Genomic DNA, 27,815 nt, shown 5'->3' on the forward strand with positions numbered 1-27,815 from the left:
AGTTAAAATTTTTCACAACATATGCCAGTGATGTTAAACCTGATTCTGATTCTCATATCCCTGTCTAGCTGTCCCTTAAATATGCATTGCATCTGGGGAAGCAAATTCCACTTCCCAGCCCTCTTGTGCGTCTGCTTCTGTGAGCAGGAGCAGCTTTATTATAAGCCCCAAGTTAGGTCGCCTAACTTGTGTTCAGCCCAAGCATTTGAAATCTAAGCCTGGACCCAGAAGGCAGCAAGGTGGCACTGCGTCAAATAGGAAAATAAAATTCACCTGGCTTATGGTATTTGCTTCATTAGCTGCTTAATTTAAAAAAGTAAGTTCAAAATCAGTACAGATGATGGTGGTTAGTATAGGTCAAAAGCTTGACAGATGTCAAAAACTTGCACTGTTATATAACTCAACAGGTTTTAAAATCTTGGAAAATGGTGCCACCATTGAAGCACTTACCTCCACACAGTTGTGTTACAATGAAGTTATGATTTCATATTTATGCACGGAATCTGTTGAGCATGAAGTTTCCTTTGAATTATAACGTGTTACTGTTAACCTGTGAGCGCCCTTCTTATTACTAAATGTTCCAAAGCAGTTTGTCACAATATTGCTGGAAGGGAACTCTGCCCACTGAGATGTGGTAATGATGCTCTATTCCTACCAGTGACCTGAGAAGGCTAGAGGGGAAAAAGTACATTGGACTTGGAACTTCAAGTTTCAAAATTGTTTAATGTCATTTCCAGTGCATAAAGGAGAACAAATAATTGTTACTCCAGGTCTGATGTAGCTGTACTGTACATTGCTTGTATAGCTATAAAGTGACACTAAGAACAAGAGTGCCTACCTTTAAGGTTACTGACGGGAAAAGGTGGTAGTTGGGGATATGGAACAGTGGGTTAGCAGGTGGAAGTGTTGATCAGCCTTACGGTTTGTGAGTCTAGTGGTCCTAGTGTAGATGCTACTTAGCCTCTTCCTTGATGAGAGTTAGACCATGATTAGGGTGGGCTGGATCCTTTATGACGTTACTGACCTATTTCTGACGTATTTTTTTGATGTCAGGTAGGTTGGTGCTGCTGATGGATTGGGCAGTTTTGACTACTCGTTGCGGGCCTTCCTATCCACGGCAGTGCAGATACTGTACCGTGCAGAGATGCATCTTGTTCGGATGCTCTCTACCGTGCATCCGTAGAATAATGTGAGTTTAAATATACATAGGCCAGCTCTTGCCTCTTCAGAAAGTAAAGGCATTGGTGCATTTTCCTGATTATGTATGACGTGCGCTGAGACCATGAGAGGTTGTGGAAGGTGTGCACTCCCAGGAGTTTGAGACTGCCGTGCTGCCAAAGTAAAGTGGGGTGTGAGTGGTGCGAGTTCTCCTGATGTCAATGACCATCTCCTTCGTCTTGTTGACATTGAAGAAGAGGTTATTTGTCTGGCACCAGTCCTCGAGCTCCTCCACCTCCTCTCTGCAGGCCATCTGATCGTTGTTGGTGGTGAGCCCCACCGCTATTGTGTCATGGGCAAACTTGACAATGTGACGACTCAAGTATTTTGCAGTGCAGTTATTTGTGAATAGGGAAGTTAACCTCCGTAATAAGAGTATCTCATGCACATTTGTTTATGAAGTACTTATGAGAGTATTTGAAGTGTGTCCAGTTTTTATTTTCTCATGTTTGGTTTTGTTGCAGTTAGAGTTGGTGTGCACTTAACTTGGATTTATAATATTTTTCATGGAATGTTGTTGAAGTGCTTCTTATCCAAGGATGTGCATTGAAAGTCGGTCACAGGCAAATAGGACAGTGGGTAGTTTGTCCTTCAGGGCAAACTGAGGGAAGCAGAGTGAAGGGACTCAGACTAGGACAGATGGTTAAAAGCAAAGATAGCAAGCAGACTGTCAGGAAGGGCAGGCAGATGATAGGTCAAAATTGTAGCCATCAGGATGAGTATCAGTGCATTAAGGATGCTGAATCAAAAAGGGTAACTAATACAATACTCAAAGTGTTATCTCAATGCACAGTGTAAGAAATAAGGCGGATGATCTTGTTGCGCTATTACAGATTGTCTGATATGATGTTGTGGCCATCACTGAATCATGGCTGAAGGATGGTTGTAATTGGGAGCTGAATGTCCAGGGTTACACTGTGTACAGGAGAGATAGGAAGGGAGGCAGAAGGGGTGACGTGGCTCTGCTGGAAAAGAATGGCATCAAATCAATAGAAAGATGTGACATAGGATCAGAAGATGTTGAATCCTGTTTGGCTGAGTTAAGAAACTGCAAGGGTAAAAAGACACAATTATATACAGGCCTCCCAACTGTAGCTGGGGTGTGGACCACAGATTACAACCAGAAATAGAAAAGGTGTGTCAAAGGGTAATGTTATGACAGTCATGGGAGATTTCAACATGCAGGTCAATTGGGAAAATCAGGTTGGTAATAGATCTCGAGAGAATGAGTTTGTATTACAAGATAGCTTTTTAGAGCAGTTTGTCTTTGAGCCTGCAGGGGGAATCAGTTATACTGGTTTGGGTGTTATGTAATAAATTGGAGGCGATTAGGGAGCTAAAGGTAAAAGAACCCATAAGAGGCAGTAATCACAATATGATTGAGTTAACTTGAAATTTGATAGGGAGAAAGTAAAGTCTGACATAGCAGTATTTCAGTGGAGTAAAAGAAATTACAGTGGTATGAGAGAGGAGTTGGCTAAAGTAAATAGGATAGAGATGTTGGCAGAGATGACAGCAGAGCAGCAGTGGTGTGATTTCCTGGAAAAAATGAGGAACCTGCAGGATAGATGTCTTCGAAAAATGAAGAAATACTCAAATAGCAAAATAGAACAACCATGGCTGACAAAGGAAGTCAAAGCTAATGTAAAAGCTAAAAAGAGGGCATACAAAAAAGCAAAAATTGGTGAGAAGATAGAGGATTGAGAAGCTTTTAAAAACCTACAGAGAGTAACTAAAAGAATCATTAGGAGGGAATAGATGAAATGTGAATGCAAGCAAGCAAACAATATCAATGTGGATAGCAAAAGCTTTTTCCAAGTATGTAAAAAATAAAAGAGAAATGGAGGTGGATATAGGACTTTTAAGAAAGGAGGAGAGTAACAGAAAGGAAGTTATAGACCAGTTAGCCTGACCACAGTGGATGGGAAGATGTTGGAGTCATTTGTTAAGGATGAGTACTTGGTGACACAGGACAAGATAGGACAAAGTCAGCATGGTTTCCTTTAGGGAAATTCTTGCCCGATGAACCTGTTGGAATTCTTTGAAGAGATAATTCTTTGAAGTAAGATAGATAAAGGAGATGCAGTGGATGTTGTATATTTAGACTTTCAGAAGGCATTTGACATGGTGCCTCACATGAGACTGCTTATCAAGTTAAGAGCCCATGGTATTACAGAAAAGTTACTGGTATGGTTAGAGCATTGGCGGATTGGGTAGGAAGCAGCAAGTGGGAATAAAAGGATCCTTTTCTGGTTGGCTGCCGGTGACGAGTTTTATTCCGCAGAGGTCAGTGTTAGGACTGCTTCTTTTTATGCTATATGTCAATAACTTAGATGATGGAATAGATGGCTTTGTTGCCAAGTTTGCAGATGATATGAAGATTGGTGGAGGAGCAGTTAGTCTTGAGAAAACAGGAAGGATGCAGGATGACTTAAGGTTGGGAAAATGGGTAAGAAAGTGGCAAATGAAATGCAATTTTGGAAAATGCATTATCATACACTTTTGGAAAATGCATTATCATACACTTTTGGAAAATGCATTATCATACACTTTGGTAGTGAAAATAAATGTGCAGACTATTTTCTAACTGGGGAGAAAATCCAACAATATGAGATGTAATGGGACTTGGGAGTCCTTGTGCAGAACACCCTAAAGGTTAACTTGCAGGTTGAGTTGGTGGTGAGGAAGGCAAATGCAATGTTAGCATTCATTTCAAGAGGTCTAGAATAGAAGAGCAGGGGTGTGATGCTGAGGCTTTATAAAGCACTGGTGAGGCTGTATTGTGTACGGTTTTGGGCTCCTCATCTGAGAGAGATATGCTGGCATTGGAGAGGGTTCAGGGGAGGTTCACAAGGAAGATTCCAGGAATAAAAGGGTTATCATGCAAGGAACATTTGATGGCTCTGGGTCTGTACTTGCTGGAATTTAGAAGAATTAGAGGGGATCTCATGGAAACCTTTTGAATGTTGAAAGGTTGAGAGAGTAGATGTGGAAAGGATATTTCCCATGGTGGGGAGTCTAGGACAAGAGGGCATAGCCTCAGGATAAAGAGGTGGAGAAATTTCTTTAACCAAAGGGTGGTGAACTTGTGGAATTTGTTACCAGAGGCATTTGTGGAGGTCAGGTTGTTGGGTGTATCAAAGCCAGAGCTTGATAGGCTCTTGATTGGATACAGCATCAAAGTTTATGGAGACAAGGCCGGGGAGTGGGACTGAGGAGGGGGAAAAGGGATCAGCCATGATTGATATGGAGCAGATTTGATGAATCAAATTACTATTTTTCAGCTTCTATGTCTTATGGTCTTGTGGTCTTATGTGCACCATTAAATGAGAATAAAACCTAAACTCCATGTGCTAAAAATATGAAAAATTACTGGAAACACTGGAATCACCCTTTGTTACAACTGTTTCATAATTTTTATGAAGGGTTTTCAGCTTGAAACTTTACCTCTTTATTTCTTTCCATGTGTGCCACCTGATTGTTCCCAGTATTTTCTGTAAGTATTTCAGCACAGAGAAATGGAAAGAATTACCTAACCTTCTTCGGATGAAGCTTTGGGATCTTCAGCATCCACCTAAATAGGCAAAAAATTTGATTCATATTTTGTGAAAGGTCATAGAGTAATACAGTATGAAAACCAAGAGAAAATCTGCAGATGCTGGAAATCTGAGTAAAACACACAAAATGCTGGAAGAATTCAGCAGACAAGGCAGCATCTATGGAAAAAAGTGTAGGTGACGTTTCGGGTCAAAACCCTTCAGCAGGACTGGAGAAAAAAAGCTGAGGAGTAGATACTAAAGGTGGCGGAGGGGAGGGGAGAGCAACACCAAGTGATAGATGAAACCTGGAGGGGGAGGAATGAAGAATAAAGCTGGGAAGTTGATTGGTGGAAGAGACAGAATGTCATGGAAGAAAGAAAAAGCGGAGGGAGAGCACTACAGGGAGGTGATGGGCAGGCAAGGAGATGTTAGAGAAGGAAAAGGGGATGGGAAATGGTGAAGGGGGGAAGTGGACTTCACAAACTCTCACATCTACCTGGACTACACCTCATCCCATCTTTTATATCTACTCAGCTTTTGTTCTCCAGTCCTGCTGAAGGGTTTCAGCCCAAAACGTTATCTATACTATTTTTTCCATAGATGTTGCCTGGCCTGGTGAGTTCCTCCAGCATTTTGTGATGGAAACAGATCATTCGGTCCACTACTTCCATGCTAACCAGTGAGATCCCATGTATATTAAACCCATCTTCCAGCGCTTGACCCATATTTTTCAATGCCTATGTGATTCAAGTGCTTGATTAGATACGTTTTAAATGCTGTCAGCAGCCCTTTGTCCACTATTCCCTCTGCCAGTGCATTCAGGTACTTGCTGTGCTTTGGGTGGATAATGTCACCCTTAGATCCCCTTTGTATCTCTCAGCCCTTACGCTAAATCATTGCCCTTTAGTTTTGTTTCACTCTGAGAAGGGCAAGACTCCTGCTCTCTAACATATCTACACCCCTCAAACATACTCCCTTCTTAATGTTTTCCACTGCAGAAAAAACAGAACTAGGCTCTCCAATCACTTCTCATAATTAAAACGCTCCATCCCAGGCAACATCCTGGTGAATCTCCTGCACCCTCTCCAGCGCTGTCATATCTTTCCTAGTGCAGTGACCAGTAGTGAACTCAATCATGCAGGTGAAGTCTGATCAATGTTTTATAAACTTGGAGCTTGACTTTCCTGCTCTTGTATTCAGTTCTTTAACCACATTAACTACCTGTGTTGCCACCTTAAAGGATCTTTGGACTTGCACGCTAAGGGCTTTCTGTTCCTCAATATTCCCTAGGACCTTACCATTGATGGCCTCTTTGGTACTTTCAAAATGCATCACCTGACGTTCTCAGCCAGTTTCACCATCACATCAATAAAATCCCCATCACAACCAATCTCCACCTCTCAGCACGGTAGCGTAGCAGTTAGCACATTGCTTCACCACGTTAGTGATCATCATTTGGGGTTCAATTCTTGGCGCTGCCTTCTGTCTGTTTGTATGTTCACTCAATGACCATAAGACATAGGAGCAGGATTGACCCATTTGGTCCATCAAGTCTGCTCTGCCAATCCATTGTAGCTGATTTACTATCACTGTCAACCCCATTCTCCTGCCTTCTCCCCATAACCTATGAAACCTTATTAATGAAGAAGCTACCACCCCCTGCTTCAAACATACCCAGTGTCTTGACTGTGTGGGTTTTCTCTGGGTGCTCCGTTTTCCTCCCATATTCCAAGGATGAAAGTTAGGGTTAGGGGTAGTGAATTGTGGGCATGTTATGTTGGTGCCAGAAGCATTGCGGCAATTGCTATTTGCCTCTTGCACAGTTCTCGGGCTGTGTTGGTCTGTCGCAAAAACGATGCATTTCTCTGTATATTTTGATGTGTATGTGATAAGTAAAACTTTGTCATCAGTGAGCTACCAATTATGCTACCTACATTCAGGTCAACATCATTCACGCATATTAGAAATATCAAGGGTCCGAGCACTGATCCCTGTAGCACACCTATAGTCACTGACGTCCAACCACAAAAATCAACCTTCAGCCATCACCCTCTCTCTCCTTATGGCTGAGACAGCTTTGGATTCATCTTGCCCTGGGTGCCACAAGCCCTAATCTCTGCTGCGTGGGACCTTGTTGAGGGCCTTACAGAAGAGCATAGAAATCACATCTCTTAAACTGCCCTCATTAAAACATTTTGCTACCCTCTCAAAAAATTCAGGTATATTGGTTAGACAAAATCTGTCATGCTGATTAGGTCCTGCCTTTCCAAGTGATCATTAATCATAAGACTCCAAAATGTATCTTATAAGGTAGTCGTCCCTTGATGTTGATTGTAAATGGTTTAAATTTAAGCCTAGTAATTGGATTTGACGCCCCAACATTTAAGGCATTTAGATAAGCCCATGAACAAGCAGGTTATTGAGGTTTACAGATCATATGCAGACAGATGTTCCTTTTAAATTAGCATCATGGTTGGCACAGATGCTGTGAGTTGAAGGGCCTGTTCCTGTGTTGTACTATTCTATGCTCTAGCTTCTCTGACTGTGGGGCTTTAAAACCGTACTTTGGTAAATAATATTCTAATGGCTTTTTCCCATTTTATTTCTTTCTTGTTACTATCTAGGTTCAGTAATGTTTTTCCAAGTCTCAACATGGCTGTGAAGAGACGAGAGCAGATCCTGCAGGATTACAAAAGATTGCAATCCAAAGTGGAAAAGTATGAAGAGAAAGAGAAATCTGGTCCTGTGCTTGTGAAGCTTCACCAGGTAAGTTGGAGCAAAATGATGGCTGCTTTTCTTTGGAGACAGTAGATGCTGGAAGCTGGAATGAAAAACACCCTCCTGGAAGAACTCAGCGGTCAAGCAGCATCAATGAATGCAATGGTATGGTTGATATTTTTAGTTGAGCAAACAGAGTCCAAAGCAGGACCAACCCTTTGTCTCCAACGATGCTTCTTGACCTACTTAGTTCTAGCAGCAGTTTAGTTTTGTTTGCTTGGCTTTTCTTTGTAAGATTAAGGAATGGTTGGTAGGATCTTAAATAAACATCATGGTCCCTTGAACTCTTTTTGCCAATGCAGGTTAAGACACAAGATAATTGTAAAGTAAGAATGGCTTCTTCTGTTCCAAGAAGAGATAGAGGGAGTGGAAGGGAAATATCGAGTGCAGGTACTTCTCCCTCTCCTTCCCCTTCTCCCTTCAAGGTGAATCAGGTCAGACAAAGTATCTTCAACTGTAAATAATGCAACAAAAAAAGCATTGTTCTACAGTCTGTATTTCCTGGGTTGCTGGACTGGGGTTGGTGTTTTTGTCACCCAGGCTCATTGTAGTATTGTCCCCAGCTATCCCACTGAGGACAACAAACTCAACACAAAGCTGGTATTTGTTACATATGCACAGAACAACAATGACAGTGAAGCGGAGGATTAAACACTTTTACTGAGTCATGTTAGCCACTGTACCCACTAGGCAATCAGGTCCACCGAGAGAGAAAAAAACGAAAGTCTGTGGAAAAAGAGAGCGCCTTCTGCGCATAAGAGGTCCGATCAATTATGTGTGTACTTGCTGCATTCTTGCAATCTATCCACTACAGTTCAGTGCTGAACCATGTTTAGCCTTTTATCATTGGATAGCCTAACAAAGTCATCAGATGATCTAAAAGGGTGGCTACAAGAGGGTGAAAAAGGAGATGGGGGAGTGGGAAAAACCATGAAGGAACCAATATATGAAGAGAGAAAAAGGGGTGTAAAAAAGTGAATTAAAAAGACCTATGGACTGTCGTCTGTCTGTTGTACAACCTCTAAACCACTGTGGTATAAAGCAAATAAAGCAACATTTTTAACATCGTATTTGTATGCTGAGAATCACATTTTGCAGCTATGGGTTTAGGATTACAAATGTTATCAGTTGGGTAGGCTGCTTTATACTGTTAAGCTTGTTGAGTGTTGTTGGAGCTGCATTCTCACCAGCAGATGGAGAGTGTCCCATCACAGTCCTCATTTGTGCCTTGTAGATGGTGGAAAATCTTTGAGGTGCCAGAAAATGAGTTATCATGCTGATTGATGATAATAAGGCAGATTTGTGAACAAGACATACCTAGACATTTTCTCACACTGTCAGTTGGAAGCCAGTGGTGCAATTACACTGGAAAGGACACCAGATGGCTAGAGATATGACTAGTTCTTGAGTACAGGTCTTCAGTATACAGCCAGATTGGTATCTGGTTCAATAGTCTTGGCTATATATGCTCAGTGGCCACTGGCTTGTTAATACAAATATCTAATCAGCCAATCATGTGGCAGCAACTTAATGCATTAAAGCATGCAAACATGGTCAAAAGGTTCGGTTGTTGTTCAGACCATTAGAATGGGGAAGAAATGTGATCTAAATGACTTTGACTGTGGAATGGGTGCTGGTATCAGTCAGAGTGGTTTGAGTATCTCAAAAGCTGCTGACCTCCTGGGATTTTCACATACAACTGTCTCTAGAGTTTATAGAGAAGGGTGCGTAAAACAAAAAAAGCACATGCAGCGAGTGCCAGTTCAGTGGGCGAAAGTGCCTTGTTAATAAGAGAGGACAGAGGAGAATGGTGAGACTGATTCAAACTGGCAGGAAAGTGACAGTAACTCAAACAGCTATATGTTAGAACAGCGGTGTGCATCTCTGAACCTTGAGGTGGATGGGCTACAGCAGCAGAAGGCCATGAACATACACTCAGTGGACACTTTATTAGCCATAGGAGGTATGTAATAAAGTGGTCACTGAGTATATTTTTCCTTGGCATAACATAGAGTAAATGAAATTGGCTAGAGAATGGCTTCTTTGATGGTAGGGATCTTGGGAGGAAGCTGAGTTGGATCATTCACCTGCCACTTAGTTGTCAGTGCTTCATCCTTTTTTTTGCTCAAGCGTTTTGTGCTCATGTGCCGTTTTCCTCATCTCATTGAGGATAGGAATGATCTTGGAGTTTGCTCCTCTTGTTAGCTCTTTAGTTGTCTATCATCATTCATGACTAGATGTGGCACAGTTACAGGACTTTGCTGTTCGCTATAAAATTACTTACAGAAGCTCTAAGTTTTGTATGTTGTTAGCATGCTAGTAGTTCCATATTGTGACTTCACCAGGTCGGCAACTCAATTTTAGTTGAAGCACTTTTTTATGTAGGTTCCACAGCCAAAAATAAATCTCTTTTAACCATGTTATCAGTGAATTCGTGGTAAACTTAAATCAGAACTATCTGAAATTGGAACAAGAAAAGTTATTCCTTTCCCCATTGCTCTTCACAGTTCCTATTCCTCATTGCTGGCTTAAAAGGTGTGCGGTATACAACATCACAATTCTTCACTGTTGTCATTTCCTAGGCAAAAGAAGAGCTAAGGCCGGTTCGTGAAGATTTTGAAGCCAAGAACAAGCAGCTTCTTGAGGAGATGCCAAAGTTTTACAACAGTCGCATTGACTACTTTCAGCCAAGCTTCGAGGCTCTGATTCGTGCACAGGTAGACAATGAACGGGATTGACTGCCCTTTATTTCAACACCTATCCTATTTCCAATGGACTCCCTGTCATTTGCTCAGTATTGCCATTTGTCTGGCCAGTGGGTGCGTTGGTTCAGTAGAGAGCTGGTCACTTTCATTGATGGGTCCTTGTTCTATGGAATTTGTGCTTCAGAAGGTAGGAGAGGTTGAGTTCATGTTCTCACTTTGCTGCACTTCAAGTGTAATAGGTCCAGTCTTGCAATCTGAAGATTTTTCTTCATGTTGATCTGTATACAACATTGAAAATAAATTATAATTACCATGCAGTAATAGGTTTTCAGTCCAATAAAATGGTATTGGTGTTTCTTCTCCTTAGGCAGTGTTTGTGGGGTCAAGGATAATATGCTTCTAATATGGTATTGTTGGTTCTGAAGTGGTTCATGAGGTTAATGTAGATCTCTCAGACTCTACAGCTAGTAGGATAAAAGGCACGAAAGGGCACATAGTTGACTCGGGAGATGGTGTTTCCCTTCCACTTTTTACATTGCACTTGGTGTGAACTTCAGATGCATGGACAATGCTAGTAAATCTCATAAATCTGCAGAGTTATTGCACTTTGTCGAGGATATATCTGAGGAAACCCTCAGACCTTTTGTTCTGTCTGCTTGGTGAATCCTTGCAGTGCCAGAGCTCAGAAATGGGTATCTGTTTTTGGCATATGTGCATCATAATTAGTTCATCAGTACAATGATACTGTCCTAGAAGAGGATGCAGATGTTGGTACGCTTATCCTGTCAGGCATTTGCCCTCTTCAGGAGTAGCATCCTAATCCCATGTTCTTGTCACATTCCTCTTTGTCTCTGACCTCCTTGCTTTAATGTCATTTTTTTTCTCTGGTCAAGTACTTAAGTTGCTAACTCAATAATTCACAGCTTTTCAGACCCCTGCGGAGTGAAAAATGGTTCTCCTGCTGCTAATCCTGAGTCTTAAAGTCAAGGTGCAGTTCCCTATTGTAAGCATCACTGATTCTGAAATTTTCCTTAGCCACTTTTTCCAGTCAGTAGTGTCACTCCCTTTTAAAGACTTTGAGCTTTAGATAAATTGAATTTTATCCTTGTAAAAATTATTTATTTTAAAAATGGCTAATCTTAATAAAATGCCATGTAGCAACTGTATAATGCTGGTTGCTATTAGCAAATTAGCCTGAATGTCCTCTCTGGCAGTTCATCGTGCAAACAAGCCTCTCCTCCATTGACAGCATCTACATTTCCCACTGCCTTGGCAAATCAGCCAGCTGGGTGGCACAATACTATAGCAGGTAGTGTAACACTATTGCAGCAGCAGCTGTAAGATCGGGGTTCAATTGCCTCCACTGTCTGTAATGAGTTTGTATGTTCTCCCCATGACTACGTGGGTTTCCTCTGGGTGATCTGGGTTCCAACCACATTCCAAGGATGTATGGGTTAGGGTTAGAGTGTTCTGGGCTCGCGATGGATACCAGAAACGAGGTGTCACTTTGCAGGCTGTCCAGTGCAATCCTTACTGATCTAATTTAAAGCAAACAGTGCATTTACTGTATAGTTTTACATACATGTAACAGATGAAGCTAATCCATGATATTTAACATAATCATGGTCTGCTCCCTCCCTGGTCATTCTTGCTATCCCTCTCTTCCATCACGCAGAAATTACACATTTTTGAGAGCACGGAGCACCAAGCTGAAGGACAGCTTCTATCTCCTATCAGGCTCTTGACCAGACCTCTCATATACTGAAACATGAACTCTTGATCCTTGTGGCCCTTGCCTTTTATTTGTCTACCTACACTGCACTTTCTCTGTAACTGCAACACTGCACTCCATGACCACTTTATTAGGTGCAGAAGGTATGTTTGTGGTCTTCTGCCCATCCACTTCAATATTCAATGTGCTGTGCATTTAGAGATGCTCTTCTGCACGTCACTGTTGTAACGCCTGGTTATTTCAGTTACTGTCACTTTCCTCTCAGCTTGAACCAGCTTGGCCGTTCTCCTCTTCACCTCTGTCATTATCAAGGCATTTTCTGCCACTTGCTGGATTTTTTTTTACACACCATTCTCTGTAAACTCTAGAGACTGTTCTGCGTGAAAATCCCAGGGCTGAGCAATTTCTGAGATACTCAAACCACCCTGTCTGGCACCAACAATCATTCCACGGTCAGAGTCATTTAGATTACATTTCTTCCCTATTCTGATGTTTGGTCTGAACAACGACTACTTCACCATTTTTGCATGATTTTATGCATAGAATTGTTGCCACATGTTTGGCTGATTAGATATTTACATAACAAGCAGGAGTATCTAATGAAGTGGCCGCTGAGTACATATTTTGATTTATTTTTAGTTTTACTTACTCAGTCTGCTTGTATATACAGTTGCATTGAAAAGTTAGAGCACGCTTTGCAATTACCTGGTTTTCTGCATTAAATGCTAATGAACTCTGGCCTGAACTTCATCTAAGTTGGAGTGGGCAGCGGAGTGAGAGGCGGCAGAGTGATAGGGCTTTGGCTCAACAGGCTTAGGTAGTAATGGGATGAGGCGAGGTAGGTTTAGCTGTGTTAACTGCAGAAAGGAGGAACGATGTGTGTGAGGCCGGTGTTCTGTGTCAGATGTGGGAAGTCCTGGAGACTCCCAGCCTCCTGGACGGCTATATCTGCACCCAGTGTGTCGAGCTGCAGCTCCTAAGGGACCGAGTTAGGGAACTGGAGATGCAGCTCAATGACCTTCGCCTGGTCAGGGAGAGCGAGGAGGTGACAGAGAGGAGTTAAAGGCAGGTGGTCACACCGGGGCCACGGGAGACAGGTAAGTGGATCACAGTCAGGAGAGGGAAGGGAAAGAGTCAGGTACTAGAGAGTACCCCTGTGGCTGTACCCCTTGACAATAAATGCTCCTGTTTGAGTACTGTTTGGGGGGGTGGGGGGAACAGCCTATCGGGGGGAAGCGACAGTGGCTATGCCTCTGGCACAGAGTTCGGCCTTGTGGCGCAGAAGGGTAGGGAGAGAAAGAGGAAAGCAGTAGTGATAGGGGACTCTAGTTAGGGGGTCAGATAGGCGATTCTGTGGAAACAGTAAAGAAACTCCGATGGCAGTTTGCCTCCCAGGTGCCAGGGTCCAGGATGTTTCAGATCGTGTCTAAGATATCCTGCAGTGGGAGGGAGAATAGCCAGAGGTCATGGTACATATTGGTACCAACGACATAGGTAGAAAAAGGGAAGAGGTCCCGAAAAAAGACTACAGGGAGTTAGGAAGGAAGTTGAGAAGCAGGATCGCAAAGGTAGTAATCTCAAGATTACCGCCTGTGCCACATGACAGTGAGAGTGGGAATAGAATAAGGTGGAGGATAAATGTGTTGTTGAGGGATTGGAGCAGGGTGCAGGGATTCAGATTTCTGGATCATTGGGACCTCTTTTGGGGCAGGTGTGACCTGTACAAAAATGACGGTTTGCACTTGAATCCCAGGGAGACCAACATCCTGGCAGGGAGGTTTGCTAAGGCTACAGGGGAGAGTTTAAACTAGAATTGTTGGGGGGTGGGAACCAAATTGATGAGATTGGGGAAGAGGCAGCTGGCTCACAAGTAGAGAAAGCTTGGAGACAGTGTGTGAGGGAGGATAGGCAGGTGATAGAGAAGGATCACGCTCAGACCTAAGGTTTGAGATGTGTCTATTTTAATGCAAGGAGTGTTGTGAACAAAGCGAATGAGCTTAGAGCATGGATTAGTACTTGGAGATATGGTGTGGTGTCCATTACAGAGACTTAGATGGCTCAGGGACAGGAATGGTTACTTCAAGTGCTGGGTTTTAGATGTTTCAAAAAGGACAGGGAGGGAGGCAAAAGAGGTGGGGGGGGCGTGGCACTGTTGATCAGAGATAGTGTTACAGCTGTAGAAAAGGTGGATGCTATGGAGGGATTGTCTATGGAGTCTCTGTAGGTGGAGATTAGGAGCAGGAAGGGATCAATAATTTTACTGGGTGTTTTTTATAGGCCGCCCAATAGTAACAGGGATATCAAGGAGCACATAGGGAAACAGATCCTGGAAAGGTGTAATAATAACAGTGTTGTTGTGATGGGAGATTTTAATTTCCCAAATATCGATTGGCACCTCCCTAGAGCAAGGGGTTTAGATGGGTTGGAGTTTGTTAGGTGTATTCAGGAAGGTTTCTTGACACAGTATGTAGATAAGCCTACAAGAGAGGCTGTACTTGATTTGGTATTGGAAAATGAACCTGGTTAGGTGTCAGATCTCTCAGTGGAAGAGCATTTTGGAGATATCTCCTTTACAATAGCATTGGAGAGAGATAGGAACAAACAAGTTAGAAAAGCATTGAATTAGACTAAAGGGAATTATGAGGCTACCAGGCAGGAAATTGGAAGCTTAAATTGGAAATAGATGTTCTCAGGGAAAGGTATGGAAAAAATTCAGGGAATTTTTGTGGCAAACATTCAGGGAATATTTGTGTAGAGTTCTGCATAGGTACGTTCCAATGAGACAGGGAAGTTATGGTAGGGTACAGGAACCGTAGTGTACAAAGGTTGAAATAAATCTAGTCAAGAAGAAAAGAAAAGCTTATAAAAGGTTCAGAGAGCTAGGTAATGTTAGAGATGTAGAAGATTATAAGGCTAATAGGAAGGAGCTTAAGAAGGAAATTAGGAGAGCCAGAAGGGGCCATGAGAAGGGCTTGGCAGGTAGGATTAAGGAGAACCTCAAGGCATTCAACAAGTACGTGAGGAGCAGGAGAATAAGACATGAAAGAATAGGACCTATCAAATGTGACAGTGAGAAAGTGTGTACAGATCCAGAGGAAATAGCAGAGGTATTTAATGAATACTTTGCTTCAGTATTCACTATGGAAAAGGATCTTGGTGATAGTAAGTGATAGACGAAGGGTCTCGGCCCGAAACGTGGACAGTGCTTCTTCTTATAGATGCTGCCTGACCTGCTGCATTCCACCAGCATTTAGTGTGTGTTGATGATAGTGGTGATGACTTGCAGCAGACTGAAAAGCTTGAGCATGTAGATATTAAGAAAGAGGATGTGCTGGAGCTTTTGGAAAGCATCAAGTTGGATTAGTCACCGTGACCGGACGAAATGTACCGCAGGCTACTGTGGGAGGCAAGGGAGGAGATTGCTGAGCCTTTGGCATTGATTTTTGCATCATCAATGGGGATGGGAGTGATTCCGGAGGATTAGAGGGTTGAGGATGTTGTTCCTTTATTCAAGAAAGGGAGTAGAGATAGCCTAGCTAATTATAGACCATTGAGTCTTACCTCAGTGGTTGGTAAGTTGATGGAGAAGATCCTGAGAGGCAGGATTTATGAACATTTGTAGAGGTATAATATGATTAGGAATAGCCAGCATGGCTTCATCAAGGGTAGGTAGTGCCTTACAAGCCTGATTGAATTTTTTGAGGATGTGACTAAACACATTGATGAAGGAAGAGCAGTAGGTATAGTGTATATGGATTTCATCAAGGCATTTGATAAGGTACCCCATGCAAGGCTTATTGAGAAAGTAAGGAGGCATGGGATCCAACGGCACATTGCTTTGTGGATCCAGAGCTGGTTTGCCCACAGAAGACAAAGAGTGGTTGTAGAAGGGTCATATTCTGCATTGAGGTTGGTCATCAGTGGGGTGCCTCAGGGATCTGTTCTGGGACTCTTACTCTTCGTGATTTTTATAAATGACCTGGATGAGGAAGTGAAGGGATGGTAACACTGATAACACAAAAGTTAGCGGTGTTGTGGATAGTGTGGAGGACTGTCAGAGGTTATAGTGGGACATTGATAAGATGCCAAACTGGGCTGAGAAGTGGCAGATGGAGTTCAACCCAGATACGTGTAAAGTGATTCATTTTGATAAGTCAAATATGATGGCAGAATATAATATTAATGGTAAGACTCTGGCAGTGTGGAAGATCAGAGGGATCTTGGGGTCCGAGTCCATAGGATGCTCAAAGCTGCTGTGCAGGTTGACTCTGGTTAAGAAAGCGTATGCTATATTGGCCTTCATCAATCGTGGAATTGAATTTAGGAGCCAAGAGGTAATGTTGCAGCTATATAGGACCCTGGTCAAACCCCACTTGGAGTACTATGCTCAGTTCTGTTTGCCTCACTACAGGAAGGGTGTGGAAGCCATAAAAAGGGTGCAGAGGAGATTTACAAGGATGTTGCCCTTATGGGGAACATGCCTTATGAGAATAGGTTGAGTGATCTCGGCCTTTTCTCCTTGGAGCGATGGAGGATGAGAGGTGACCCGATAGAGGTGTATAAGATGATGAGAAGCATTGATCGTGTGGATAGTCAGAGGCTTTTTCCCAGGGCTGAAATGGTTGCCACAAGAGGACTGAGGTGCTGGGGAGTAGGTACAGAGGAGATGGCACGGGTAAGTTTTTTACTCAGAGAGTGGTGAGTGCGTGGAATGGGCTGTCAACAACAGTGGTGGAGGCTGATACGATAGGTTCTTTTAAGGGACTTTTGGATAGGTACATGGAGCTTAGAAAAATAGAGGGCTATGGTTAAGCCTAGTAATTTCCTCTCCTCTACAATCACTCTGAGCACCGGTGCCCCACAAGGCTGTGTACTCAGCCCCCTGCTGTACTCTCTGTACACCCATGATTGTGTAACCAAGTTTCCATCAAACTCAATATATAAGTTTGCTGATAACACCACAATTGTAGGCCGTATCTTGGGTAATGATGAGTCTGAGTACAGAGAGGAAATTAAGAACCTGGTGGCATGGTGTGAAGACAATAACCTATCCCTCAACGTCAGCAAGACGAAGGAATTGGTTGTTGACTTCAGAAGGAGTAGCGGACCACACGACCCCATCTACATCGATGGTGCGCGGGTGGAACAGGTCAAAAGCTTTAAGTTCCTCGGGGTGAATATCACAAATGACCTGACTTGGTCTAATGAAGCAGAGTCCACTGCCAAGAAGGCCCACCAGCGCCTTTACTTGCTGAGAAAGCTGAAGAAATTTGGCCTGTCCCCTAAAACCCTCACTAATTTTTATAGGTGCATCACAACCTGGTATGGAAGTTGTCCTGTCCAAGACCGAACGAAGCTGCAGAAGATCCTGAACCTAGCCCAAACCAATCTTCAATCACAAACCAATCTCCCATCCTTGGGCTCACTTTACACCACACGCTGTTGGAGCAGTGCTGCCAGTATATTCAAGGATAAGTCCCACCCAGCCAACACAATTCTTGTCCCACTTCCCTCCGAGAGAAGGTTCAGGAGCATGAGGATACGTATGGCCAGATTTGGGAACAGCTTCTTTCCAACTATGATAAGACTGCTGAACAGATCCTGACCCGGATCTGGGCCGAACCTTCCAAATATCTGGACCTGACTTGCACTACTGTACTTTCCCTTTCCTATTTTCTAATTATGATTTATAAATTAAATTTTTATTTTATTTAATTTGATTTGTACTTCAGGGAGCACGAAGCGCAGAAACAAATATCACTGTGATGATTGTACGCTCTAGTATCAATTGTTTGGTGACAATAAAGTATTTGTATTTCTAAGGTAGGGACATGTTCAGCACAACTTTACGGGTCGAAGGGCCCATATTGTGCTGTAGGTTTTCTATGTTTCCAAGTCACAATAAGAGACGAACACAACCTGCCTAAACTAGTAGCATACAAATAGTCTTTAGTAGCATACAAAATGTCTTTATTGAACTCATTGTTTAATCATTCGCAGTCCAGGCTGGGAAAAAATATGTGAACCCTTTATTTAATAACTGGTTGAACCTCCTTTAGCAGCAATCACCTCCACTAAATGTTTCCTCTCACCGCTGACCGGACCTGTACAGCGATGAGGAAGAATTTTAGACCATTCCTCCATACAAAACTCTTACAGTTTGCAAATATTTCTAGGATTTTTGCATGAACAGCCCTCTTCAGGTCATACCACAGCATCGTAATTGGGCTAAGGTCTGGAATCTGACTTGGCCATTACAGAACGTAACTTTTTTTTCTTTTTAAACCATTCTGTTGTTGATTTACTCTTGAGTTTCAGATAATTGCCTTGCTGCATCATCTATTAAGCTTAAGGTGACAGACCACTTCCCTGAAGTTCTCATGTAAAATGTCTTGATACAGATTTAAATTCATTGTTCCCTCAACAATTGCAGGCTGTCCAGGCCCTGAGGCAGCAAAACAGCCCATACAATGATGATTCTTCCACCATGCTTCACAGTTGGGATGAGATTTTGGTGTTGGTATGTCATACCCTTTTCCACCAAACATAGCAGTGTGCATTTCTGTCAAAAAGTTCAACTTTTGTCTCATCTGTCCTCAGAACATTGTCCTAGAAGTGTTGTGGAACATCCAGGTAGTCTTTTGCAAAAATTGAGGTTTGCAGCAATGTTTATTTTGGGCAGCAGTGGTTTCCTCCCTAGTGTCCTCCATGAATGCCATTCTTGTTCAGTGCTTTTCTTATAGTGGGCACATGAATAAAGACTTTAGCAAATTGTAGAGATTATTGCAGATTTTTTGCTGTTACCCTTGGTTTCTTTTTCCACTTCCTTCAGCATTAACTGATTGGAACACCTGACTCCAAATAGTTTTTGTAGAAGGCATTATCCCGGTGGTTCGTATAATTCTTTTTGAATCTGGACAGTGATTGTTTAAATGGTGTACTCAGTATTGACAGAGAATACAATTGTTTGTGCGTTATTAGTTTAGCAAGATCGTGTTTGTCTATTATTGTGACTTAGGTGAAGGTCAGACCACATTTTATGAATAATACAGAAAATCAGGTAATTGCAAAGGGTTCACAAACATTTTCTTGCAACTATAGCATGATCTGGCTGCGTAGCATGCAAACAAAACCTTTTCACTGTGTTTTAATATATCTGAGAATGCTATACCAATGCCAATACACACACAACAAAATACTATTCCCCATTAATGCCTGATGATGTCACAAGCCTTTTACGAAGTTGAACTTTTCCCAAGGGTTCATGGAAAATGTTAGTTATCTTAATGAGAATATTTTCATTTGATATAACCTTATGTTATATAAACTTTCTAACTAAATTAACTCAATATTTTGAGAGCCTCCCACTATTCATTGTTGCTTCTTGTTCCTTGAAAGCATCTCATCTCCAGAGCAGGAACTGTTGCTGTATTGAGTGCATCCCCTTTGGTTCAATCTGTTGTGTTCTGTGGTTTTGCTACAATCTAATAATTTCCTCATGGTTTCCACGGAGGCTGACTTGGATTTTCCAAGTACTGTACCAGCCTTTTTACAATATGCAAATAAAACAAGAAAAATTAAATCATCTGAATTTCAAGTTTTCCCTCTGCACAACTTAATGTGAGTATTCCAAGTATAGTCCATTTCAAATGTACCCAAATGTTTATTTTAAGTACACAGCCCCTTCCTCATTTACCAGCTGCCTACACATCCCTGACTGCATCTGTTTTCACAGAACATGGAACATTAGACTGGCAAGCTCAGAACAGGCCCTTTGGCCCAGGAAGTTTCTTAAATGTCACTGTTTCCACCATATTCCCAGCAGCATGTTCCAGGCATTTACTACTCTGTTTAAAAAAATGCCTCAAGCATCTCCTTTAAACTTTCCCCCTCTCACTTATGCCTTCTAGTATTTGACATTTTCCCTCTGGGAAAATTATTCTGGTCATCGCCCTATCGATCAAGTCTCCCCTTAGCCACTGACACTCCAGAGAAACTCCAGCTTCATGCTTGTCCAACCTCTCCTTGTAGCTGATACTCTGTCATCCAGACAACAGCCTGGTGGACCTCTTCTGCAACCTCTCCAAAACCTTCACATGCTTTCTATAATGCCGTGACCAGAAGTGCACACTATACTCTCAGCATACCTTAACCAAAGTTTATACAGTTGCTGCATGGCTTCCAGACTTTTATATGCATTGCTCAGAGTAATGAAGGCAAATGTTAACCGTTTCCTTATCACCCTGTCTGCTTGTGTTACCATTTTCGGGGAGCTATGGATTTGCACCCAAGGATCCTTCAGGACATCAATGCTCTTCAGAATCCTACCATTTACTGTAGATTTTCCTCTTGCATTTGACCTCCTGGAGTGCAACACTTCTCATTGTCTGGACTAATCTCCAACTGTTCTTGTGCAAATATAATTAAATAGCAATAAATAATGAGAACATGAGATAATGAGGTAAAGAGTCCCCAAAGTGAGATAATTGGTTGTAGGAACATTTTAATGATGGGGGAAGTGAGTGTAGTCATCCCCATTTATTGAAAAACCTGATGGTTGAGGGGTAGTAACTGTTCCTGAATCTGGTGGTGCAAGTCCTGAGGTTCGTTTACTGTCTAGCTGATGCAGCAGCAAGAAGAGAACATGGTGGCAATCTCTGAAGATGGATGCTACTTTCCTATGACACTATTTCATGCAGATATGCTCAAAGGTTGGGAGGGCTTTACCTGGGATGCATTGGGCCGAATCCACTACCTTTTGCAGGATTTTCCATTCAGGCTGTGACGCAACCAGTCACTATACTCTCCACTGCACATCTGTAGAAGTTTGTCAAAGTTTTAAATGTCAGTGAGATTTCATAGGGATAGGTGCTTGTGGCCTTAGCTGTTTGGAATTTGTATGATTTGGATGCGAGAATTAAATTTAATATATTTAAATTTACTGTTGTTTTGAGGAGGGGACAAAGAGGCTTCGGGTGATATAAGCAGGTCAGGTGAAAAGATGTTACAAATGTAAGGAGAAGTGAAACAAACGCATTTATGCTCTTTAAAATGATCTCCGTACGGATGAACTAAAACCTCTTTACCCCAGATGGTGGAGAATCTCTACACATGAAGGCTTTTGCAGCTCAGTCATTGGACATATTCAAGACATTGATCAATAAATTTTTAGATACAGTATTAAGGGAATCATGAGATATGAGGTAAATGCAAGAAAATGTAAACAATCAACAATATAGAATGGCAGAGCTGGAGTGAGAGACAGATGAACATCTAGCTCTGCGTCTTATGTTCTTATGAGATGTGGACATTGGAACTGGACTTAAAAGTATTTTGTTATATTCCTATTATATTCCTAGTATATATTCAGGCAAATCGATGATATAGATTCACATGATAGAAATATTGCTGAACTGGTCTGCCTAGCTGAGGTTGAAGCAACTGATAAATTATTAGTTTTGTGGGTAGGAAGGTAGAGAAAATAAATAATCTAATTCTTTACTCTGTCTTCTGCTGGTGGTGTGTGGAGCAATAGATGAACCATGGATACATCTTTCTGTTTTGTGCAATCTTCAGATGGACGTTACATACATTATTTTGTATCATGATTCAGGCATTAATACACAACCATCCAATTTAATTGTGTTCTTCTCTTGTCTCAGAAAAAAAATTAACCTTGGCTCTTCAGTTGATTGGTTGCAGTAACAATTTTATTTCTCTCTTTTGTGTGTGATCGATATTCTTAGAATTATCTTTAATTTAACCTAATTAAATGGAAAAATCTATAGATGTTTTGTGGAACACACACAAAATGCTGGAGGAACTCATTAATTCAGGTAACACCCATGGATGGGAATCGACTATCGATGTTTTGGGCCAAGACCCTTCATCAGGATATTTTGAGGACCTGTACTAGGGAAAATAGTCACAATTATTCTTTAGGTTCAGAATCAAAAAGGTTTTTATTTACTCCAACATTTGCATGTCTCTAAAGATGAAATTCTGCCAAATATTCTGTAAAATAAATATACTGTTATCCTGCCCGATCTTATATGGATAGTGTAGAAGGTTGTCGGTGGTTACAACAGGACACTGATAGGATGCATAGCTGGGGTGAGAAGTGGCAGCTGGAGTTTCACCAAGAAAAGTATGAACTGATTCACTTTGAAAGATCGAACGTGAAGGCAGAGTACAAGGTTAATAATAGGATTTGTAACAATGTTGAGAAGCAGAAGGATCTTGAGGTCCATCCCTCAAAGTTGCTGCGCGGGTTAATAGGATTGTTAAAAAAGGCTTATGGTTGTCCTTCATTAGTTGAGCAATTAAGTTCAAGAGCTGCAAGATATTGTTGCTGGTTGAGCCACACTTGGAGTATTGTGTTCAGTTCTGGTCACCTCTTTTCAAGAAGGTTGTGAAACCTTTAGAGAGAGTGCAGAGTAGAATTTCCAGGATGGCACCTATTAGAGAGCATGTCTTAGGAAAGGATGAGCAGACTTGGGCTTTTCTCTTTGGAGTGATGAAGGATGAAGGGTTGCTTTATAAAGGTGTATAAGATGACAAGAGACACAGTTAGCATGGGCAGCAGTGGCAAATATGAGGGGGTATAATTTCAAGGTGATTGATGTCAGTTAGGTTTTTCAAATAGAATGCACTGCTTTGGGTGGTGGGAGAAGCAGGGGCATTAGGGACATTTAAGAGACTTTTAGATAGGCACATGGATGAAAAAAAGTGGGGGCTATGTGGGAGGGAAGGGATAGGTTGTTCTTCTAGTAGGTTAAAAAGTCAGTACAATATTGTAGGCTGAAGGGCCTGTACTGTTTGTACTGTTCTGTGTTGTATTCAGTGTCCTCATATTGCTTAAACATTATAAGATTAGAATATTTCATTGGAGTGTCTATCACCTATTTTGAAGAAAAATCACAGCACTTCATTTTTGATCTGATGTTCCAAGCATTCATGGTCAGAACTGGGGCGCCATGGTAGTGTAGTGATTAGTGTGATGCTATTACAGCTCAGGGCATTTAGAGTTCAGAGTTCAATTCCAATGTCATCTTGAAGAAATCCGTACGTCCTCCGCATGGAATGCGTGCGTTTCCTCCAACAGTCCAAAGATGTACCAATTGGTAGGTTAATTCATTGTAAATTATCCTGTGATCAGGCCAAGGTTAAATTGGGAGTTGCCATCTCTCCTACATAGTTGTAGCTGTATTTGCTTTGAAAGCCTGTTCCATTTGGTCATTGAGTTCTGTGCGAAGTTCTGGGTTCGCTGCCTTAGTGGTGTTGATGCTTGGGCATCCTTTCTGCTCGGTGTGATGGATCTTCTTTGGTTTCAATTGGACCTTGCTGCACACCATGGAATGGTCCTTGTCGCAGTCTGCACTGCATGTTAGAAGCACACTGTTGAGGGCAGCTCTTCTGGTAATGATCATGTCCAGCTGATGCTAGTGTCCGGACCTTGGATGTCTCCAGGAGACTTTATGGCAAGGCTTTGTCTTGGAGATCATGTTGGTGATGCACAGCTTGCAATAGGAGCAAAGCTCCACCGGTCTCTGCCGTTGTCGTTCATCTGGCCATCGCCGAAGTGTCTGAGGCAGTAGACCGTGAGCTGGGGTCAGATCCAACTCTAACATTGAAATCCAGCAGTATGATGTGTTCAGATTCTGGTATTTTGCTGATGGTAGCGTTGAGGTCCTCCTAAAATTGATCTTTTGTTTCTTGAGGTGAGCCCAGCGTTGGAGCATAGACACTCAGGATGTTCACTTTACCAGATAATGTTGAAAGGCTGAGGGAAAGGATGCGTTCTGACCTGCCGGTGGGAGGAACTATCATGGATAGCAGGTTGTTGTTGACAGCAAGGCCAACGCCTTGCAGTCAGGGTTCCTCAGGTGGTCTGCCCTGCCAAAAGAAGTTATAGTCCCTCTCCCACAGCATGCCATCTGCAGCAAGCCTGGTCTCTTGCAGTGTGAACCGGGAACAGAGACAGCCTCTGTATGTTGCCTTTATTGATCTGATCAAGGCTTTCAACCTGGTTAGCAGAAAAGGCCTCTTTGCACTCCTGAAGAAGATCGGATGCCCATCAAAGCTGCTGAATCTGATCGCCTCTTTCCATGACAGCATGCATGGGGCAGTACAATTCGATGGATCATCGTCAGACCCCTTCCCCATCCAAAGCAGAATGAAGCAGGGTTGCGTCCTTGCCCCGACGCTCTTCGGGATCATTTTCTCCCTCATACTGTTGTACGCTTTCAGGACATCTGATGATGGAGTGTACCTACACACTAGGTCCAACGGCGAGCTCTTCAACCTTGCACGTCTCAGAGCAAAGACCAAAGTGTGCCAGGTCCTGATCCGGGAGATACTCTTCGCTGATGATGCCGCCCTGACATCACACACACACTAGAGGCTAGTCAGTTCCCTGGCGCATGCTTGCCAAGAGCTTGGCCTCACCATCAGTCTGAAGAAGATGGAGATCATGGGCCAGGACGTCAGTGAAGCTCCCAGCCTCAGCATCGGCGACCACACCCTGCAAGCGGTAGATGAATTCACCTACCTAGGACCGACAGTCTCCAGCAACCTGTTCCTCGATCCAGAGCTCAACAGGGAAAGCCGCCACTGCTGTGGCCAAGCTGTCAAAGAGAGTGTGGAAAAACAACAAGCTCACCCCAGCCACCAAGATAGCAGTGTACAGAGCCTGCGTACTGAGTACTCTTCTCTACAGCAGCGATAGTTGGAAAACCTGCGCGCGCCAAGAGCACCACTTCAACAGCTTCCTCCTACGGTGCTTGCGTCGGATCCTGGGCATTTCCTGGAAAGACCGCGTGCCAAACAAGGACATCCTGGACCAGGCCAGCATGCCAAGCATGTGTGTCCTTCTCACACAGCGACGACTCCACTGGCTTGGCGAAGTCCGCCGCATGCAGGATGGCTGCATCCCTAAGGACATCCTATACAGAGAACTCGCTGCAGGATCCCGGCCCATAGGGCGCCACTGCTGCATTACGGGGACGTTTGTAAACGTGACCTGAAGTCTGCTGATATCAGGGTGGACACTTGGGAAGAGATAAGGAACGCTGTGGCAGTGACAATCCAGCCACAGCCATCAGCCTTCGTGTGCAGCAGCCGTGCCAAGAAATGCCGCTCAAGAATCAGCTTGTTCAGCCACAGTTGACGCTGTGCCACACCAAACTGAATCCTAAACCGAACGCTACTTGTCTACTTAGACAGACGGAGCCATTAATTAATAAATTGGGAATTGCTGAGTGGCGTGGCTTAAAGGATCAGAAGGGCCTATTCCACGCTGCATCTCAATTAATTAATTAATTAATTAATTAATTGATTGATAGATAAACGTAACTGTCTGAGGAAGAATTTGTATCTATTCACTCACAATCTCCATACAATCTGACAGAGCTTGAGCAATTTTGAAAAGAATAGGGAAAAACTGCCATGTCCAGATGTGCAAAGCTGATAGAGACCTGTCCATACAGACTCAGGGCTGTGATTGTTGTCAAAGGTGTACCTCCTAAATACTGACTTGAAGGGGGTGAATACTTCTGCAATCAATTATTTTGTGTTTTATATTGGCAATTAATTTAGTTCAGTCTGTAGAGATTTGTTTTCACTTTGACACAAAGCAGTCTTTTTCTGTTGATCAGTGTTTTAAAAAAAACCACTATGATTCAATGAAGTAAAAAGATAAAACATGAAAACTTATAGGGGGTGTGAATACTTTTTATAGGCACTGTATATAGATTTAATTACTTTAGCTGTTCATGATAGAACACTCGCTTGTCCCAAGAATCAGCCAAGTGGATCTTTTAGATTCCTGTCATTGCCAGTGTATGCTGCCTGAAACAGTTGCAGAACAATGCACAATGTTCCAGTTGAGACTTCACCAGTACCTTATTCAATTGTAACAATACTTCCCAATTTCTAAATTCCAACAATCTTGCAATGAAGGTCAATGCACCTCTTGCCTTTCCAACCACATGCTGCACTTGTCTGCTGACTTTTTATGATTCACACACACAAACACCTAGATAGATCTCTGTGGCATCTAGGAAATGTTAGGTTCGGGGGAGTGGGGACAGGGGAAAGAAAGGGGCAGCTGTTTCAGATGCAGAAGGAAGATAATACCAATGTGATTGTAAATTTAAACAAAAATATTAAAGCCACACATTTTAAAATCATTTCAGATTTCTAGCAGTTGCATTTTACTGATATTCAAAAATTATCAGATCATCTTGTGCTCACTGGCAGTTCTTATCCATGTAGAAATATGTCCAAGAAAGCAATAACCAGGTTTTTTCCTTTTCCTGGAAAAACTGACTTTTTCAATGATTCAACCTTAGGAGTTGGAGTGAATGTGAACGAAGATCTGTTTTAGACTTAGCTTTGCAATTCTGCATGAAATATATTAAGTCCTCACACACTGATTCAAGTGTGCATGTAATTTCTCGTTCAATACTGGTGTATTCTACCTGTAGCTGAACCAGTATGTTTTATCTTTATGTGTTCCCTGTTTTGTAGGCAGTTCCTTAGCTACTAATTTGCATAATTATAAATGTGTTCTTTTTTGATAATGTCAGTAAAGTCCCCATGCACTGTCCTTATAATTCCTGTTTTTGAGATGTTAGCCCCACTTTGGTTGGGAAATTTGAGTTACTCTGAAAGGTTATTTCCTACCTGTGTGGAATTCTTTTTTGGCAGACAGGAGGAAATTATTGACATTTGGGAAAGCCAGCTTTTAGGAGAGTAACATCATAATGTTGACCACACAATTATGGAGTCCCTCCAAGCTTGTTGGATGTTTGCATAGTTATTGGATTCAGGTAATATTAGCATGACTAAAGTTGCCTTTTAGAAATGGATATTAGACATGCAAGGTTTCTTGCATGTGATTGCCATAAGCTAATTAACAGAGATGAGGAATTTTAATGCTCAGAAAGTTGTTGTGATGGACCTAAAAACACTGTGGATACAATTTCTAAATTAGTTATCAAGCACATATCAATGGTTGAAAAGGAAAGATCATTTTGGTCTATGAGCAAGAAACAAATCGATTCACCCTTTCCAAAAGACATATTCATGGACGAGTTTCCTGTGCTGTACATTTTTATAAAACTTATATGTCTTTATAGAATTCATAACATTGGATTTCATTGCACTTGAATTCTGTTCCCTCGGAGAGGCTGCGCCATTGTTTTCTGATCAATATGTAGCCAACTGTCATTGATGTCTCTGATATATAGAATGTTACAGCACAGAGGAGACAACTCAGACCTTCTTGGCTCGGCAGCCTCTTTGCAAGGAGCTATCTAGTTGGTCCCGTTCCACTTCTCTTTCCTCGTCCTGCAGGTTTCACTCCTTCAATCTTGTATCCAATTCCTTTTTGAGAGTTCTGATTGTTAATGCTGCCCTTTACGGCAGCAGGTTCTGGGCCATCATAACTAGCTGGGTAAACTAGTTCTCTAGCTCTTTGCAAATTACGTGAGATCTTATTTCTCTGATTACTGACACTTATGACAATTGAAACTTTATTTACTCATCAAAACTCCACAGGATCGGGAAATTTTTATGAACTACTTGATAGCATTTCTGTTATAAGTAGAACTGTTGCAGTTTTTCTGGTACCTCCATGGAATTAACTTGATCACTAGGGTAAATTTCCTCTGTACCCTCTGCAGAGCTCTGACATCCTTCTAAGTAAATTAAATATAATGTTCTACTTGGGGCTTAATAAGTAGGTTCTAAAGATTTAGAGTAGATCCTCCTTTCATGCTTAACATCATGAATTATAAAGCCTATTATTCTGTTTGCATTTTTTGAAGGAAGTGCCTTATC

General features: G+C 42.2%; 1 protein-coding gene across 2 annotated transcripts in view; it reads left to right on the forward strand.

The window, feature by feature from the left end:
* bin3 (bridging integrator 3) overlaps positions 1–27,815 on the forward strand; it is a 193,430-nt gene that overhangs the window by 134,500 nt on the left and 31,115 nt on the right. For both annotated transcript variants that reach the window (XM_059965944.1, XM_059965945.1), the window contains exons 7-8: positions 7,382–7,523; positions 10,118–10,252. In XM_059965944.1, the coding sequence (XP_059821927.1) occupies positions 7,382–7,523; positions 10,118–10,252 (277 nt within the window). The remainder of the gene's footprint in view (positions 1–7,381; positions 7,524–10,117; positions 10,253–27,815) is intronic.

The sequence above is a fragment of the Hypanus sabinus genome, chromosome 1 (genome assembly GCF_030144855.1).
Source record: "Hypanus sabinus isolate sHypSab1 chromosome 1, sHypSab1.hap1, whole genome shotgun sequence".
Taxonomy (NCBI): Eukaryota; Metazoa; Chordata; class Chondrichthyes; order Myliobatiformes; family Dasyatidae; genus Hypanus; species Hypanus sabinus.